This window comes from Oryctolagus cuniculus, chromosome 4, assembly GCF_051225735.1.
Source record: "Oryctolagus cuniculus isolate XC-2025 breed Fujian yellow rabbit chromosome 4, ASM5122573v1, whole genome shotgun sequence".
NCBI classification, from domain to species: domain Eukaryota; kingdom Metazoa; phylum Chordata; class Mammalia; order Lagomorpha; family Leporidae; genus Oryctolagus; species Oryctolagus cuniculus.
Window position 1 is genome coordinate 130976222 of NC_142870.1, and position 20037 is coordinate 130996258.

A 20037-nucleotide genomic window follows, 5' to 3' on the forward strand; every position below is an offset into this window, starting at 1 on the left:
AGCGTTTAGGTAAAATAAGCAAACCCTTCACAATACAGAAACTTCTTATGATCTACAAAAAGCGGGAAGAATTTGTTAATGAACAATGAAGAGTCCTTTCCTGAGTTGGACTTCATAGAGTTCCACCTTTAGAATCCATTATATATGTGTGGTTTCTTTAAGCTAGGGTAGAAACCTACCCACCATAATTATCACTTATTTCTACCATTCCTTAGGGGCACACTCCCTTGGGCTATCACCACAGAATCTTAATTTATGGGCTCATTTGGACAAGTTGTAGAAGTAATGATCCACCTCATAGATCAGGAACAGTTTAAGGGAACTAAACTGCTGACAAACCTGCTCCCTAGCAGGTCTCCCTCTTCACTGTCTCTCCAACCCTAACCCCCTTGCAACTGTGCAAACTTATACATTTGGGAACAAAACAAAACCTGCCATATCATTTTTAAAAAGTTCTTCATTCACACAATAGAATAATAGCAGTTAAGGGGCTGGCACTGTGGCGTAGCAGGTAAAGCCGCAGCCTACAGTGCCAGCATCCCATATAGGCACCGTTTGAGTCCAGGCTGCTCCTCTTCTGATCCAGCTCTCTTCTATGGCCTGGAAAAGCAGAAGATGGCCCAAGTCCTTGGGCCCCTGTGCCACACGGGAGACATGGAAGAAACTCCTGGCTTTGGATCCTCCCAGCTCCAGCTGCTACGGCCACTAGGGGAGTGAACCAGCGGATGGAAGACACCTCTCTCTCTCTCTGCCTAAGCCTCTCTGAAATTCTGCCTTTCATTTGAAAATTATTTATTTATTTAAATAAATAGATCTTTTAAAAAAAAAATCAGTTACAGGGGCCAGTGCTGTGGCACCGTGGGTTAAAGCCCCAGCCTGTAGCGCCGGCATCCCATATGGGCGCCAGTTCGAGTCCCAGCTGCTCCTCTTCTGATCCAGCTCTCTTCTATGGCCTGGAAAAGCAGAAGATGGCCCAAGTCCTTGGGCCCCTGTGCCACACGGGAGACATGGAAGAAACTCCTGGCTTTGGATCCTCCCAGCTCCAGCTGCTACGGCCACTAGGGGAGTGAACCAGCGGATGGAAGACACCTCTCTCTCTCTCTGCCTAAGCCTCTCTGAAATTCTGCCTTTCATTTGAAAATTATTTATTTATTTAAATAAATAGATCTTTTAAAAAAAAAATCAGTTACAGGGGCCAGTGCTGTGGCACCGTGGGTTAAAGCCCCAGCCTGTAGCGCCGGCATCCCATATGGGCGCCAGTTCGAGTCCCAGCTGCTCCTCTTCTGATCCAGCTCTCTTCTATGGCCTGGAAAAGCAGAAGATGGCCCAAGTCCTTGGGCCCCTGTGCCACACGGGAGACATGGAAGAAACTCCTGGCTTTGGATCCTCCCAGCTCCAGCTGCTACGGCCACTAGGGGAGTGAACCAGCGGATGGAAGACACCTCTCTCTCTCTCTGCCTAAGCCTCTCTGAAATTCTGCCTTTCATTTGAAAATTATTTATTTATTTAAATAAATAGATCTTTAAAAAAAAAAAATCAGTTACAGGGGCCAGTGCTGTGGCACCGTGGGTTAAAGCCCCAGCCTGTAGCGCCGGCATCCCATATGGGCGCCAGTTCGAGTCCCAGCTGCTCCTCTTCTGATCCAGCTCTCTGCTATGACCTGGGAAGGCTGTAGAAGATGGTCCAACTCCTTGGGCTCTGGCACCTGCGTGGGAAACCCGGAAGAAGCTCCTGACTTCTTATCGGCTCAGCTCTGGCCATTGCGGTCCTTTGGGGAGTAAACCAGCGGAATGGAAGACACCTCTCTCTCTCTACCTCTCTCTGTAACTCTTTAAAATAAATAAAATAATCTTTTAAAAAAAATCAATAACAGCAGTTAAGAAACTGTTTATTACACAACGGCCCTTTCTATGATGTAGGTGCTATTACTATTCTCATTTCATAGATGAGAAAACTGGGTCAGATAAGAGAAACTTGCTTGACATCACAGACCTAGTAAGCAGCAAACTGGTCCCAGAGTTTATGCTGTTAAACCACTATACTATAGCAGAGTTTTTTTGAATAGGATAGGTCTCTCTTTATCTATTAAATGATAGGATCACTATCTAGTCTTGCAGGATAGCTGAACAAGAGATCACATGTAAAGTTCTCAGCATACAGTCAGTGCTCAATAGCTATTATTCTATCAACAAAATTAGGTTTAGACAGAACATGGCAATTCTGAGGTCCCAATTAAATGCCTTAAGAAAATCTATGGTGAGGCCAGGGTTGTGGTGTAGTGGGTAAGGCCGCCACCCGATACGCCAGCATCCCATATGGGTGCTGGTTTGCGAGACTCATCTGTTCCACTTCCCATCTAGCACCCTGCTAATGTGCCTGGGAAAGGAGCGGAGGATGGCCCAAGTGCTTGGGCCCCTGCTTCCACATTGGAAATCCCGAAGAAGCTCTTGACTTCTGGCTACAGGTTGGCCCAGCCCACTGTAGCCATTTGGGGTGTGAACCAGTGGATCAAAGATCTCTGTCTCTTTTTGCTTTCAAATAAATAAATAAATAAATCTTAAAAAAAAAAAAAAGTATCTGTAGCAGAAGGTTAAGCTGTGGCTTGGGACGCTGACATCCTATATGGGCACTTGTTCAAATTCTACTGCCCCCCTTCTAAGCCAGCTCCCTGCTAATGTGCCTGGAAAAGCAGCAGAAGGCGGCTTAAGTATTGGGACCCCGCCTCCCACATGGGAGACCCGGAAGAAGCTCCTGGCCATCAAGGTCATTTGGGGAATGAACCAGCAAATGGAAGATCTCTGTCCCTCTCTGTAACTCTGCCATTCAAATAAAATAAATAAATCTTTTTTTTCAAAAAAAGTCACTACAGAATTAATACAGACAACTATTTACAAGTTCTATTAGAACAGCAATCAAGTATCAGTGATCATGAAACAACAGTAAATATACAAAATTCCATTATTTCAAAATTCAGATTAAGACTCATTAAGTTGTTATTCACTGAATTTTAAGAAATTATTTTAGAAAGCAGTTAACATTTTAACGAGTAGGTATCTCTTAGATAATCCAAAATTAGCAAGTCACTAGTTGCCAGAGTATCAACAAAGCCCAAAGCAGCTGTTTAAATTAGGAGTTTTTAAAATGTATAGAGACTATCATTCCTTGCCCTATTTCAATCCCCATCCCTTTTTTAATCCTTTCTCTACAATCTTTAAGGCAATCAAAGGCACTGATTAGACTAGCCAACAACCAGCAAAACCCTTAAGAGGCTTCTAACTACTACTTGCTTAATGTCTTACATCCTCTCAAGATACATTTACCAGGCCACTTTTCACTGTTTACAACTTAGTCTGGGAAATCAAATGAACACCAACAGAACCAACCAAAAAAACCTGGCTCTCTCCCCTTACCTCTGCCCCGTACTATATGGAAAGTACTTTGCTATTTTTATAGGAGACTTCAAGTTTAAACTGAGTTGCTCAAAGGAATGTAGTAAATATAAGAGAATAACACAGTAAATTGAGAAGGTACTACGCAAGTCTGGAACTTAAAATTCTTTAAAGGGTATTCACAATATATCTATGACACTCTTTAAGATACCTTCACACTGGGCTGGCGCTGTGGGGCAGTAGGTTAATGCCCTGGCCTGAAGCACCGGCATCCGATATGAGACACGGCTGCTCCACAGCTCTCTGCTGTGGCCTGGGAAAGCCGGAGAAGATGGCCCATAAGAAATTCCAGCATTTTTGCAGTCTAATAGTAAAATGTTTCTCATAAATCAAATGTAAAAGCAAAAAAAGGGACAAAGCTACAGTTAGTAGTAAATCTTGGGGTGTGAAAAGAACCTGTGAAGTACAATACAACAAATGCACCTAAAGTCTTTAAATCATGTCAGAATACTCTTAGGGTGCACAAGCTGACAAACAGCCACTATATCTACATATTTCTACATATATTCAAAATGAAGATGCCAATTAGACTACAACATAAGTACTATTGTTTCTGAATACTTCAACTGGAATGTTATCCATAAATGAGGGATTTTTTAGCAAATAACAAAAATTAGTCTCCAAGCATTGATTAACAGGCATAGGTTAAAACAGGCAAGTCTGGGGGCTGGCGCTTTGGCGTAGCGAGTGGGGCTGCTGCCTGCAATGCCAGCATCTCATAGGGGTACCAGTTCGAGTCCTGGCTGCTCCATTTCCTGTCCAGCTCTCTGCCATGGCTTGGGAAAGCAGCAGAGGATGGTCCAAGTCCCTGGGCCCCTGAACCTGCCTGGGAGACCGGGAGAAAGCACCTGGCGCTACTCCGGCTGTTGCAGCCTATTGGGGAGTGAACCAGCGGATGGAAGACCTCTCTCTCTCTCTCTCTGCCTCTCCTTCTCTCTCTGTGTGTAACTCAAGTGAATAAATAAATAAATCTTTAAAAAAAAAAAAAAAAGACAAGTCTGTGAAACCTAACTGGTCAAGGAACTTCAAGAGAGTGGAGAGGAAAAGAATCATTTGTAAATACTGAAGATTTACATCAAAGATTTCTGTTTTGGAATGATGTAAAATTGAAACAAGGAACCCTAGGTAAATGCTGTTAATTGGGTCATTTCAAGGTTATAGTTGTTGAAACCTGAAGGCATCTTAAGGAAGGTAGATTTTACAATATTAGAGTGAAATATTGAATTTTATGTCACTTTGTCACAAATTACCTTCTGCCCAAGAAATAAAATTGAAACCAGTTTTCTAACAACTTACTTAATGTCATTATAAATTAGCATTGTAAATACAGAACCAGGGAAGCAATTCTTCGGAAGACTGAGATATGGTTTGTAGAGACTTAAATAAAAATGCTGCTTTTCTATTTGTAGACACGTTTCTCCCTGACCTTATAATTTGTCATGTTAATTTCCATGTACATGAAAGTATACATCAGAAAGTGACTCAAAGCATGTGATAGAAATCTAGTTACTTTAGCAAGACACTGTCTTCGGAGGGGAACTGTAACCAAGAGGAAGCACACCCTCCCATACATACTTCAAAACTAAGTTATAAAAATTGTGGAGCTTACTGGCACCATGGCTCAATAGGCTAATCCTCTGCCTGCGGCGCCAGCACACCGGGTTCTAGTCCCGGTCGGGGCGCCAGATTCTGTCCTAGTTGCTCCTCTTCCTGTCCAGCTCTCTGCTGTGGCCAGGGAGTGCAGTGGAGGATGGCCCAGGTCCTTGGGCCCTGCACCTGCATGGGAGACCAGGGGAAGCACCTGGCTCCTGGCTTCAGATCAGCACGGTGCACCGGCTACAGCGGCCATTGGGGGGGGTGAACCAACGGAAAAAGGAAGACCTTTCTGTCTCTCTCTCACTGTCCACTCTGTCAAAAAAAAAAAAATGTGGACGCTTAAAGGGTGATGTACAGGAGCCCCAAACCTTACAAACACTTTCTCTTTTCCTTATCTATGTCAAGTCAACTGCAGAGACTTCTAAATAGAAATCAAGGAAACAATAAGCAAAAGATCAACAAGGGCCATCTTTAATATTATTTTCCGGGGTAAATGATTAAAAACATCCTTTAGGTAAAGGGCTATAATACAATAAATTTGTAGCTACAGTAGCTTTTCTTTCTCCCCATCTTACTGTCCACTTAATAAAACAAGACTTCTAACTATGGGAGTATCCAAGAGCAATGGCTTTGGAGTCAAAGATCTGAGTATGGGTCTATGCCCTGTTACTTAAAGGCAATGTGACTCAAATTCTCAGAGCCTCACAATCCATATGAAAAAGGGGGAATAAAACACTTCTTACAGGTCATTGAAAAGATCAAATAGGATTATGTATACACAGGGTCTGACACAAACTTGGTTCATGTTTTATGTAAGGTTATAGTTTCTACACTATACTGTGTAAAAATAAATTTTTAGTAGAGCATCTGGATGTGGAGCAACTCCATCATCAAGGCCTTACTGATAGAGCTAAGCATACTAAATCAGCTAGTGCATTCCATTTGCTGAGAATTTTGATTTTGGGAGACTCAGCACTCCTCCAGGTATTCCCTAAACACAATTTGATCAGAAGACTTTTGATTTGAAATACAATAATCATTGAAAAGAGTGCTGAAATGGTCCCAAGATACAAAGTACTTTAACACTAAAATCTTGAAGACACATTTAACAGCAATCACTACACAAATCTAAATTTCTTATCATTATATTTAAGTCCTTCACCCTGGTCAATGTCTGTCAAATTACTGACATCATTTCCCAAATCTGAAAGATTCTCACTCTTCCATATCATTATAGAAGCTTCCTTTATCCTTGGTTTGTAAAACCACCCCTTTCTCTTATCAGTGAATGACCCTTTTAAGAATCAGCTTAAGAGTTAGTCTCAGGAGAATGAACAAGTAATGGGTTACTTCTGGGTTTAAAAAAAAACCAGGGGTGGTAGGGAGGCTTCCAATGCATGCTACTTTGTGTATTTTGAATTTTGAACTACATAAACATATTAGCTGTGCAGACAATTCTTAAATGAAGTCAATCTATTTTCTTTCCACTCCAATCAGATTTGATATCCCAAATTGTTCCCATTAGCACCATGTAACTCCATCATGGCTTACTATATATATAGTATACATTTGGTAATCATTTTCCTACAGCCCAAGATCTTGGAGGGCAGGATAGTCTTATTTCTGTGTGCCAGTCATTCCTACTCAGAGATCACAGTAAAGCCGAATGACTGACATTACTGCTCTAAATGTTTTCATGGACATTCAATCTATTTAATGAGTATTCACCTTCACTTACTGTCTAGAGGTTAGGCTGGCAGTTCTCTAGCATATTTGAAAGTAGGGACTCACATGTATACAGACTAGATGGAACCTTAAAATCTGACCAGGTTCCAAATTCTTTCTTTATAAATTACAAAAATTGGGAGAAGGTAAATAACTTGACCACAGAAATCAGTTAACTGGTGGAAGAGCCAGAAATAGAATACAATTTGCTATACTTCTTACTACATGACTTACTTGGCCTAAAATAATATCTTCTTTTCTCTGATTACATTCATACCATATATACATCTAAGGACACTTCCAGATGAAAATCAGACTCTTGGTATGATTTGCAGCACACAAAGAGTGACCTGGGAGAGTAGTCTGGACACTGAAACATTCCATTTCTGTGATGTAAAGCTTGCCATACATGTTGTCTTATGTTATTGATTGTTCACAAATAGCCTGCATAACTCATTTAATCTTTTCAAATTCTGTACGGAAAGCATTATCCCCATTTTCAATATGGAAGAAACAAGTCTTGGAGTGCTAAGCGACTAGTTCAAGGTCAAATGCCTCAAATGCGGAGCACAGCTGGATTTTAGCCCAAGCTTGCCTGACTCCATTGCCTGTCTTTAAATGCCCACTAAAGAAAGGTTAATGGATTATTAAACACACTACTGATTTTATTTGATCAAAAGACCCTTCCTCCCCTTTACTGTTTTTGTTCTGTTTTCAAAGGGCAGGTAGACCATATACAAAGCAAGGATTTGTTTTAACACAAAAAGTCACATGGTCAAACTGAATTCTAATTCTAACTTTGAAACTAGTGGGATTTTAAACTCTGCTTCAGAAAACCTTCATTCACAAATTAAACTATTTGTGTTAATAAAGACAGATTGCCTAAAACATCAAGGATAACACTGAATTATACCAGCACTATTTACAGTAACTGACACATTGATCATAAAGTTTATCTTCCAAACAACAACGTTTAGTCAAATTTTGGTGAAAACTTACCAGAAAAGAGGCTAAAATATTTTAATATTCAGACTTCACTTATTTAATAGCAGGTATATGTCATAGGTGAATACTAATAAAATTAACTTGACTATCTGCAGATTTTTCACTTAACCATCATATATAAATGTGCAACCTAAATGATGAGAACTCATTTTAAACCAAATAAGCAAACATTAGGATACAAATAAAACCAAACACTTAAATCTGATCTGGGGTTTTAAATTTGAGAAGTAGAGACCAGCACTGAGGTACAGAGGGTTAAGCCACTGCATGACATGCTGGCATCCCACTTGAATACTGTTTTGAGTCCCAGATGCTCCACTTCTGACCCAGCTCCCTGCTAATGCATCCGAGAAAGCAGAAGACCACTCCAAGTGCCTGGGCTCCTGTTACCCTTGTGGGAGATCCATCCAGGAGACTGGATGGAGTTCTAAGCTCCTAGCTTTGGCCTGGCCCAGCCCTGGCCATTATGGCTATTTGAAAAATGAACCAGCAGATGGAAGATCTCTCTCTCTTCTCCGCTCCTGTCCCCCAACTTTGCCTTTCAAATAAAAAAATAAATTTGAGGAGTAAGCAATTTAGAGCAGCACAGATGAAATTCAATTCACCCGATTTAAAGTAGAAATTATGCAAATTCTTTTAGAAATAAAGTAGTCAATCATTAACCCTTTAATATTAGTCAAATTTGAAGTGTATATATTCACGCATATTTATTAAAGTCCTAGAATAATGTATAGTAATGATTCAAATTAGTTATTCTTCCTAAATCTTTAGAAAGAGTCACAATTTTTGATTTAAACTATGCCAGATTAAAAACATAAAAAATAATCAGTACTTTGGTACATCCAAAACATTATGCCAGTGACTCAGCTATGCATATTCTTTGTGAATGCAGTAATTAATACAATACCCATTTCAAGCAGTAGCCTGTAATCATTAAGTTTAGTATAAAGAAAAATCAGAAGCTTAAAGGATTTATTCCAATTCAAAAGTTGTGCTGCAAATGCCCTTTAAATACTGTCAATTATTAAGACTTCTTATTAAAAAAAGCTGGTCTTCTCATTAATAAGGAATTACTTAGAGAACTTTATTCAGGCTACATTTAACCAGACACATCTGCTTTTGTAAAGCCTCTTCTTTCTCATACTTAAGCAGTCAGAGACTAATACAATTAAGAAATAAACAGCCATCTCTTTAGGGGCCGGTGTGGTTGCACACTGGGTAAAGGGAGTGAACCAGTGGATGGAAGATTGATCTCTCTTGGTATCTCCCTCTCTCTTAATTTTTTCAAATAAATAAAATAAACCTTAAAAAAAAAAAAAAACAGTATCTCTTTAGAAAAAGAAATACATACTGGTCCTTAAACAATCATTCATAGAAGAAATCAGACCACGGTTCCTCACTATTAACAATTCTTCCTACTGCTGCTGGAAATCATACTTCACCTCATTCCACTGTTCATTTTCTTGTCTTTGTTATCTGCTATCATTCTGTACTTCCCCAACTCCTACCAAAATCCTTTTATACTTTTCAAACAACTATTTCTCTGTTAAGAAAGAGACTCATTTTGGTTTATCATGATTGGTGGAGCTGCTCTTCCTTATTGGAGGAAACTAGAGAGCATGACTGCTTTCAATCTTTTCTGGTTGCAGAAAAAGACAAATTCCATTCCAAATTAGCAAGGTTCCATAAATCCAGTATCTCACTTTCCAAATCAGTGTTATCAGAAGTCTTAAAGAACCAATAGATTGGTATTATGTTTATTCACAGCAAAGACAGAACATATATATGTGTATTACCAATCCTATACTATAAAACTAAAACAACTTCTTACAAAGATAATAAAGATCAAGATTTGTGTTCTAATCCCCCTTTCCTTATGTTTCCTGAAATAATAACCAATGTTTGGCTTATATCATTTAGTTCACATAAAATTATAAACAATATGCATCCTAGTGAATATAAAAGGCCACATTCCTACTGACACAACTCTTGGTTTTAGGATTTTTAGGTACCCTGGGAAATCATCAGCTTTTTTGAAGAATATGTAATTTCCTTGAGTAAATTTTATTTTCTAAATGATACTTTAGTAATCAATATGGCACTCCTGATGAGTGCACCAATATTAGTTGTTATACTAAAGAATGTCATATATACATATGATTTTACACTCTGATTATTAACTTCTGGTAAGAACTCTCTCTCAGAGGGTTAAATATGCATAAAATGAGTATCTAGTGCATGATTTCTACATTATCTGTAAAGCTGGAAGAGCTAAATTGCCTCCAAAATTCAATAAAGAAAAGTAAGCTTCCAAGAAATACAGTTCAAGTGAGGAGCTTTCCACTTCTGGCCTTATCTGCAGTGAGACTTTCATGTAACAGAACTCTATGAAGTAATTACAGGTTTTACTGTAAACAGGGAAAGTTCTGCCTCCTGGTGTACATTTACATAATCCTCTCACTCCCAGAAAAACAAATTAACAAAAATGAGAACTCTGTTAAAGAAAAATTTATAAAAGTGCATAAAAAAATTTTGTGTTTTACAGCACATACCAGAACCACCACTTAAGAGTCACAATTTATAATACTTTGTAAGTAGTCATCAGCAAACCTCACAAATAAAATCATTAACAAGATATAAAGATATTTCCACTAAGGGATCCTTACAATCAGGTTTTCAACAGTCTTTTGGCTGCAGTTGACAGTTCACAATTACAGCCATTCATAAGAGTTCCTGGAATGCGGCCTACAGAGTTCACACTGGTCAGCTATCTATGGAAAGCAATCTGTACTGTGTTCCTTTTAGGGCCAGTAATATTTTGTACCTTGCCCATCTACAAAAGAGGAGTCTGTTAAATGTGTAGTTTAAACAGATTTTGTAACATTTACTGTAAAAGTGACCACAAATTATTTATTAACTATTTTCAACCACGATTATACCCACCAGATTACATAAGATCAATTTAAAAGAGTGTCAATAATGAACCACAAGTCATTCTAATAAGAATGGCTATATATATATATATAAACTTTACGGTAATTAATAATTTGGGATCAGTAGGCAATGCTAATTGTTAATTCTTTTGCATGCACCACCATCAACACCGAAATCACCCATTTCCCCTCCTTTTCTCAAAGAAATACACCATGTTTACTAAAATCCTAAATTTTCTTAAAAAGCAAAGACCTTATTTACCAAAGCTCCCTTAGGATCTGAAACCTATGCACAATGTGTAGGTCATAATTACTCAAAACTTCTCACTCCAAATTGTGTTACCTTTGAGTGACTGCTCATAAAACTGTATGCAGGTTAAAAAAAAGGCAACCCAAAATCGCCATATTAAGATTTTTATATAGTATTGTCTCTGCAAAAGTACTCAACTCAGAAATTTAAACATGTCTACAAAACTATATTATTTAATTTTAAGCATACTATTTTAAAATGTCTTCCTGAAGGCTTTCCAATATAAATTGCTTTCTTTTTTTTTTTTACTTGATTTATTCCTTCACCAGGTGTTAGCCCACTGACAGTCAAATGTGTAAGATTACAACTTGGAAACTAGCATGTTAAATTAAAAACCAATGGAAGGCTATCCACAAAAATTAGACATGCATATTTGATAAGCAATGCCAATTTTAAAAGACTGAAGTGAGGAAGGAAGTGCCATGTTTAAAGCAGGACTGCACAAACATCAAAACTCCTAAGCTGGCTTAACTGTTGCCATTGAAAACATTGGTATAATAGTATCTTACTGTACTAAAAATTAAAACATTTACATGTCTGAATTATCAATTTTAATATACTAAGAGAAATAAATGCATCTCTGATGTCATACCCCGAAGAATATATCTCAGAGTTTCCAGATGTCAACACATCTCTCTGCTTCATGCCATGTCATAATTTTAAGTTCAGAGCAATGTAATTACATATGCTGTAAACTTAAGAGGTGTAAAAAGGAGGGATAATATATTTTTCATTCATAACGTACTTGAGTATAGAAAAGTAGGGAGGTTGGAAAACCAGTCATTATTTCTTGAAGAAATAATACAGGACAGTTTATAGAATCAGAGAGGTAAGCAACAGATTATTTACCAACTCAATCAGAAAAGATAAGCTTCTGGCAGATAGAAAAGGGAAGATGCCCCCTGTTGACTATTATCAAAGGTGGAAAAAAATTTAGTTTGCTTTTTCGTTGTGCCCCATACGTAAAAATGGAAGCAACTATAAAAGTAGAAGGATTTTTCTGAGTGGCCTGTGGTTATCAGTATCTTGGTAGTCCCATCCATATAAAGTTTTTAGCTAGCTGGGCTCACTTATGGACATGTGGTACTCTCTAAGAGTCTCAAATGGAAGAAACACTCACCACAAGCAAGTCACCTACAAAAAAAGATGAACTCTGAATTACAAAAAGAGAGAAGATGAATGAATTTCAGTGAGCATTTTTCAAACCAACAGACATATATAACAAAAATACAAGGCTAATTAGAAATGGGAAGTCAAGAAAAGTACATGAAAGAACTCAAGAAACATAGATAGAAAAGACGTTAACATCTCAGTGTATTTTTACATACCAATTTTGTTAGAAATCTATAAACCAGTTTTGATATTTTAACACACCTAAAATTAATTTTTCTTTAAAAACCCCAGCTACTAAATGCCTAACTTGTGAAGCACCTGAAACATGAAACATTTTTTGCAATTTTAAATTGTGCTATCAAGTCAGCTTTTAAAATTTTACTTTGTCAAATTTCAAGACACTAACAATCCTTATTAAATCACAACCAAACATCAACTGTTGTAGAACTGGTGTAGCAATACACCAATTTTCACATTAAAAAAGCACCTCTTAAATAGAGGGAGCCAATAATTATCATTTACACTTTTATTAGAAAATAACTCTTATTTTCAAGAACTACAGCTTTTACTATTGTTGAAGGCTCTAATACCTTCCTCTCCAACTGTAAAAAGATTAATGGACTGTAAGAGCATCTTACATTTTGCCTAAACAAAAACTATCTCGGAGAAGCCTCACAACCTTCTATCCCCTTTTATTGAAAGGCTGAACTAAGTAGGAATCTTCAAATCCAGATCTGACACTCTTCTCTCTCTCCAGCTTTTCCAGATGCACTGTGGGGAATTCCTCACATAGATTTCTTTTAGAAATCTAGAATCATGAGAGGGTCTTCTGGTTTTCCAAAACGGAAAATTTGTAAATAATTTTATGTGTCAGTTTCAAAACTCACACCGACAAAACTGCCAGGAAGTGTTCAAGTGTGACTGGTATCTAAGAAAGGGGCAATCCTCTGGCAGCATACTGGCTACTGCCTTCAATTTGTGAGGGTTAAGCTAAACTCCATTTGTTGAATAAACGCTGCATCCCTACTCATTTTAATAACTTCAAACAGCTGTGATGAGACCAATACCTTCACTACTCACTTTTACATCAGCAGTCAATTTTTACTAAACACAAAGCAAATTTTAAAAGCCCCAGTGCACAAAGAACTCTCCCGAAGCTGCATCCTAAGCTACAATGTCTGGCCAAGTGTTCTTATGAAACATTTAAAATAAAGATTTCCATACCTGTCTTCATCACCATCAACAGGAATAGCTATGCTGAATACAGAGGTGGCGAGACTGTTCATAGGTGTTAACTGAAGGGGGTTTGCCAGGGCATCTGCAACAGGAGGCTTCACAACAGGCTTACTGTCAGCAGTGAGAGAAGGTGGTGGTTGAGGTAGGGGTTCTGATTTTCTTCTAGTATCGTCAACTTGCCCGACTAAAGGTTGGGCTTGAGTCTGAAACTGGCTTAAGTCAGACTGCGGTAGACTCGTTGGTGCACTGTGTGTGCCTGGCGCTAAGGGCAGCCCGACGTGCTGGATTATGCTGCTGCTCCTGCTGACTGGCGTATGGCTGCTCAGCTGCTGCGACTGGGCCAGAGGCGCGGGTACATTTGGCATAGTAACAGAAGTGGTAGACACACTAGGCACGCTTGGGGCGGGCACGGCTGCAGGCACGTTTGGAACTCCGGGCACCACGGCGTGAGGGCCACCAGGCAGGGCTGACAGCTGACCACTGCCACCCATCTGCGGCGGAGGCACGGACTGGGGCTGCCCAGCCCCTGTAGGCCCCATGCCTGGTTGCACCACGCCTCCCAGAGCAGCCGGGGGCACTCCGGCCGGCTGACAAGGCGCTGCCTGCCCGCCCTGCGCAGGTCCCGGCCCTAAGGCCAGAGCTTCACTCGGCTGGGAAGACGCGCCCAAGATCTGCGCGCCCACTGAGGCGGCGCTCTGGCTGGTGCCCACGGCAAAGCTGGCCGCCGCGGCGGGGCTCGCTCCCACGCCGGCGTTCGAAGGCTGCGCGGGGCTTGGCGGCTGCAGGCCGGCCACGTGCTGTTGCAGGTACTCACTTTGGCCAGAGGGCTGGACCGGCAGCAAATGCCCAGGCGCTATCTGAGGCTGGGGGTACGCGAACTGTTGGGGCTGCTGCGGGGCTGTAGCGCCGACCGCCGGGACCGGCTGGGGAGGCAGAGACACCGCCGACTGCGCCTGGGCTACTACATTCGTTGGCGGCAGACTCTGCCCACCCGGCCCCGGAGGGGCGCCGCTGGGCCCGATTCCCTGGGGCTGGCCTGGCTGCGCGGCTGCTATCATTGGCTGCGGCCCGGCAGCGACTCCTGCAAACGGCGGCAGCGGAGCCGAGCTCTGAGCCACAGCCCCACCTACGGGCGGCGGCGGCTGTGGCTGCCCAACGCTAAAACTCTGCGGCTGGGCCGGAGTGGGCTGGCTCATTTTCTCCGACGGGGGTAGCTGTGACACAGCAGACAAGGAGCTGTCAGTTCCAGAGTCGGGCCCGTGCGCCCCCTGCATGGAGGCCACCACCACCACCACCGACCCTCCGGTGGCGCCCAGGCCACTGTCCCGCTCCGCAGTTTGATCAAAAGTATTGCTGTGTCTAATGCAATCCCCAGACCTGGTCAGGACACTGCTGTCGGAATCCCGCTCATAGTATTCCATACACGTCCATCGGCCGCGGCGATAGGGCTCTCCGCTCCCGTGGTCCAGCTTGATCACGCGAAATCGGGAACTGCAAGTGGCGGGCGGCTGAGCCGGGGCTGCGGGCCCCGGCCCGGCAGACGGGCCCGCCGCCGGGGGGCCTCCGGGTGCTCCTGAGGCGGGGGCCGTCGCCGCCAGGGTGCTGGCGAGAGCCCCAGCGACGCTCCGGGCCGACACGGCTCCTCCTCCGTTGGCAGGAGCGGCCGCCGCGGCTGCCAGCTGCCCATCCAGGAGGAGGTTTGGGGAGACGGTCCCGGGAGTCTCGGCATCCCCAACATTGTTGAGGGTCTCTTCGGAGGAGCTGCGCTCGCAGACCTCCTCAGGCCCGTAATCTGTGGCCCGGGAAACGTCGAATATCTCGGAGGAGACGTCCTCTGTGCGCGACTCGTCCGGGTCGTCCAGGCTCTCGGTGTCCTCGGTGATGCTACTGGCCACCTGGGCCGTGGTGACACTGGTGATCTGGAAGCAGCTCTTCTTCTTGGCCGGCATCTTGGACATGGTGAGGAAGGCTGGAGGACACACGGGCACGCCGGCTCCTCGGGGATCCTGCCGGAAACGGCGAAGGGCAGCGCACAAGGGGGCCCCCAAAGACAAAGTCCGAGTCCGCGCTGGGGTGGGCGGCCCGCAGCTGAGGAGTCACGGGCTGATGCGGGCGCCGGACGCTCGCTCAGACATCCTCCTGCCCGCTGCCTTGTCGGGGTCGATCTCCGCGGCTCGGCCCCCCGGTCGCACTCGTGCGGCGGCGCCTCAATTCAACCCCCTCCGCCGCAGCAAGAGAGGGATCCCAGGGGCGCGCTGGCGGCTTCCTCCCTCGTCTCCGGGCCGCCGTGGGCAGTCCAGCTCGGCGCTCGGCACGGTCAGCAGGCCTGGGCTGGGGGTGGGAGTGGGAGGGCGAAGGGGAGGAGGAGGAGGAGGAGGAGGAGGAGGAGGAGGAGAAGGAGGAGGTGGTGGTGGTGGAGGAGCAGGAGGCGGCGGCGGCGGCGGCGGCGGCGTGAGGGGCGGCGCTGCCCCGCTCGGGCTCCTCAGGACGCGGCCGGCAGCAGCTCGGAGGGAAGAACGGGAGGAGTGGCGAGGCCGGAGGTTCCCGATTCAGCTGGGAGCCCGCGGGCCAGGGCTGGCTGAAGGTCTCCGGGCGGGCGGCCCTCCCTCCCCGGCTCTAGCCGGAGCTCAGCCCCAGGGACATGGTGACTGTCTTCAGGCGGAAACCCGCTCCGGGGGAAGGGAAGGCCGGCTCGGGCCTCCCCTCCCAGGGGGAGCCACCCCCGCGGGCGGCGGCGGCGGCGGCGGTCTCGGCCTCCCCTCGCGGCTCTCCGGAGAGTGAGGGGCGGCGGCGGCGGCAGACGGCTGGCCGGCGAGCGGAGGCGCTCCGACGATGGGAGGTAGCGGTGGTGGCCTCTTCGGCTCCTCCTCGGTGCTCCGGTTCGTAAATCCTGGAGAAACTGAAATTCAAACTGCTGAAGCGGCGGCTGCAGCGCCCTCCCCTCGGCCAAGATGGGGCTGAAATGGCCGCGCCAGGGATGCTGGGAGGAGCAGCAGCCCCGCTGCCGCCGCCGCTGCCGACTAAAATGCCGCCGCTGCCGCAGCTACCGCCAGCGCCGCAGCCGGCGCCGCTCCGTGACGCACCGGCGTCGTGACGTCACCGCCCCGCCCCCTCCGGTTTCCTGCAGTTTCGCGTGGAGGCTGGGGGTGGATGGGCGGAGCTAAAGGTTAAAAAAAAAGGGGAGCGGTTTCTTTCTTTAAAATATTTTTAATTTAAAATTTTCGCTGGCTCTTTAAGCGATGAAGAGCTAAAGACAGTTTTTAATTCTAAGCCGAGAGAAGCTTGCGACTTCGCTAATCTGATGTTAGTACATCGGTTTGTTCTGAGACACTGGAAGGCTGGAGGTCATGTGCTGTGTCTAATGTTTAGCAAAATCTTGGTGAAATGAGGGCGATAGCCGTGGGGACCTTGGAGGGGAGAATTAAATGGGATAAAGAGGGATACCGCGGGAGGAACCAAATCACTTAAAAAGTCTTGAAAATAAAGGTTGAGTCCTACAGTAAGAGAAGTGAAATGTTGAGAGGAATCAGGATGATTAACGAAGTAAAGCAAGCCAGATTGAGTCAGAAAAATGATCCTGCAGCCAGAAATTCTGTCTCCAACAATGGCATCAGGGGAGGGTTACTTGCCCAGGGTGAAGTCAGTTTAAAAAAAGATTAGGGGTTGCTAACATATTCCTGATTTTCCTGAATTTGCTGTGATTCCAGGCTGGCAGAGTTCATTTCAACTCTGGAGACTGTTTTCACTTTCAGCACGAAATCAGCCTAGTGACTCCACAAATGTGGAACCTACTGTATTACATAGATCTAGTTCTTTCTTTTGTTTATTCTAAAGCTGCTAGTTGGAGCCAGGGTGTTCATGGTTTTGGTTGGACCATGAACAACCGTAACAGGTCAGAAAGCACCCTTTCCTGAACTGGTGCAAAGAATAGCTGTGAAAGTGCTGGTGACTTTATCATTTTGTGGTTACTTCCCAGCAAAGGCAAATGGTAATACCATTCATTTTTCTTTAAAAAAATATTTATTTATTTGAAAAAGAAAGTTACAGAGAGAGGTAGAGGCAGAGATCTTTCATCCACTGGCTCACTTTCCAAATGCCTTCAATGGCCCAGCTGAGCCTATCCAAAGTGAGGAGCCAGGAGCTTCTTCCAGGTCTCCCACGTGGTGCAAGGGTCCAAGTCCTTGGGCCACCTCTGTTGCTTTCCAAGGCACATTAGCAGGGAGCTGGATTGGAAGTGGAGCAGCCAGGACTCAAACCGGTGCCCTTATGGGATGTTGGCGCTGCAGGCCGGGGCTTTAACCTGCTGTGCCACAGCATTGGCCCTGAAGGGCATAATTTCAAACAATTAAAAAAAGTAGGAGTAGTGGCTCTCGAACTCTGATGTACTAAAGCAAGTTATCATTTAGGTAGAATCTAAGAAGTCTTACTGGAAATCAAGATTTCCTATCTGTTGCAGCTTTAGTAATCACATCTTGATGACTTCCATAAATCAGTATGTTGTATGTCGTTTTACTCAGTTCTTAAATCTTTGAGGAGTAGACACACTTCTTATCTGAAAAGATTTTGATAATTAAAATCTATAGAGAATTTGCTATGGTCTTAATTGTAATTAATTTATAGAGAGAAGTCTTTTAACCTTAGTAGAAACCATATCCTACAAACCCAAGTGACTGAGGTCAGGATGTGAAATAAGACCCCATAATAACATCCCTGTTTCTTAAGGGGGTGGGAGAGTAAAGGAACAAAGTGTAACATTATGCTGCTGTTGTGGCAGAGAGCGCTAATGGAATGTTTCATTTCTAAATCTGTAGTTCTAGTCATTGTTAGGGACAGTTTTTCATCAATAAGTCAGATCAACAGGTTAAATATAATATGAACATACAAAAGCTTAATTTTGCATATATTTACCACATTGTTAAAAGTACTGTTGGGTGTGGAGCTTTTAGAAAAATAAATGTTGCGTGTACCATTGCATTATCTTATTATGTAACTTCTTGATTACTTGTCATAATATCCTTAAACCACACATTTAAAGGAAAAATCTTAGTTACATGTAAGACCATTTCTACATAAAGAAGTTGTAAAGGATATATTACGAAATGAAAGAAGAGATAAAACTAATTTAGAAGAGATGAAATTCTAAATTTCTGGTAATCAGGAAAGGTTAAAGTTGTTAAAAGACATATTAGAAATAAGATTTATGGGGCCGGTGCTGTGGCGCAGCCAGTTAACACCCTGGCCTGAAGCTCCAAGATCCCATATGGGCACCGGTTCAAGACCCGGCTGCTCCACTTCCACTCCAGCTCTCTGCTGTGGCCTGGGAAAGCAGAGGAAGATGGCTCCAGTCCTTGGGCCCCTGAACCCACGTGGGAGACCCGGAAGAAGTTCCTGGTTCCTGGCTTCGGATCGGCTCAGCTCCGGCTGTTATGGCCAATTGAGGAGTAAACCAGTGGATGGAAGACCTCTCTCTCTCTCTGCCTCTCCTCTCTCTGTGTAACTCTTTCAAATAAATAAAGAAATCTTTAAAAAAAAAAAGAAATAAGATTTATAAAATTGAAATGTTTCATTTATATATTTAAGGATCTGTGTGTATGTTTAATAAAATAGTTCTCTTTGAAGTACTGTTTTCCAAAAGGTTAAGGACTTTAGCTTCTTTTATACATTTGAACTTTAAAAAGGTAGAGGATTTCTTGCATCAAAACCACTGTGAAGAAATTATAAAAATTCTCATTGTTAAAAATAAATGTGAAATTGGGCCGGCGCCGCGGCTCAACAGGCTAATCCTCCTCCTAGCGGTGCCGGCACACCGGGTTCTAGTCCCGGTCGGGGCGCCGGATTCTGTCCCGGTTGCCCCTCTTCCAGGCCAGCTCTCTGCTGTGGCCAGGGAGTGCAGTGGAGGATGGCCCAGGTGCTTGGGCCCTGCACCCCATGGGAGATCAGGAAAAGCACCTGGCTCCTGGCTCCTGCCATCGGATCAGCGCAGTGCGCCCGCCGCAGCGCACCGGCCGTGGAGGCCATTGGAGGGTGAACCAATGGCAAAGAAGACCTTTCTCTCTGTCTCTCTCTCTCACTGTCCACTCTGCCTGTCAAAATAAATAAATAAATAAATGTGAAATTATTGTGTAGGGGGCAAAAATGGTATAAGGTTCTCTAAAGTACAAAAGGTCATGTATTTCAAAGACTTAAAAGCCTTCAAATAACTAATTAAAATGGCAGAAAACAGGATATACATATAAGTACATATGTTTTGTGTGTGTGTGTGCAGAGTTGTTAATAAGCAATGTGGTTGCCTCATTCACAGGAGTCCGAAACCTCAAGAGTAAGGGTCTTACTCCAGTTACCTTGGCTCCAAGCCTGCACCCAGAAACCTTTGTTACCGCTCCCAGAGCTCCCAACTTGTCCTGTACTTCATAATTCCTTCAAAAACTTCTTGTAACACTGTATGGGAAACACATTTAGGAACAACGCAGAGGGGAAAACCCACTTAAAAACTAAAACTAAGAACTATTTCTAATGTTGAAAAAAAAAAAAAAACTGTGACAGCAAGATCTCTTCATCATTTGTGAACAGCATACCCTCAGATTCTACGAGATTATTATGTAACCGTGTCAGTACCAGATGGTGAATTATTTCATAATCACAAGCTCCTAGGATGTTAACTGCAGATACT

The 20037-nt window shown here is 43.5% G+C and overlaps 1 protein-coding gene across 6 annotated transcripts in view; it reads right to left on the reverse strand.

Moving 5' to 3' along the window:
• The window catches only part of TSC22D2 (TSC22 domain family member 2), a 57790-nt gene extending 41405 nt beyond the window's left edge, over positions 1-16385 (reverse strand). For 5 of the 6 annotated variants that reach the window (XR_016233250.1, XR_011388136.2, XR_011388135.2 and 2 more), the window contains exon 1: positions 13356-16361. Coding sequence is in view for 2 of the 6 variants with exons in the window: in XM_008266325.5 (XP_008264547.1) it covers positions 13356-15325 (1970 nt within the window). In the remaining 4 variants the exon portion in view is untranslated. Of the gene's footprint in view, positions 1-13355 lie in introns of all 6 variants that reach the window. The other variant, XM_008266326.5, reaches the window with a different exon arrangement.
• Positions 16386-20037: the final 3652 nt, after the last annotated feature.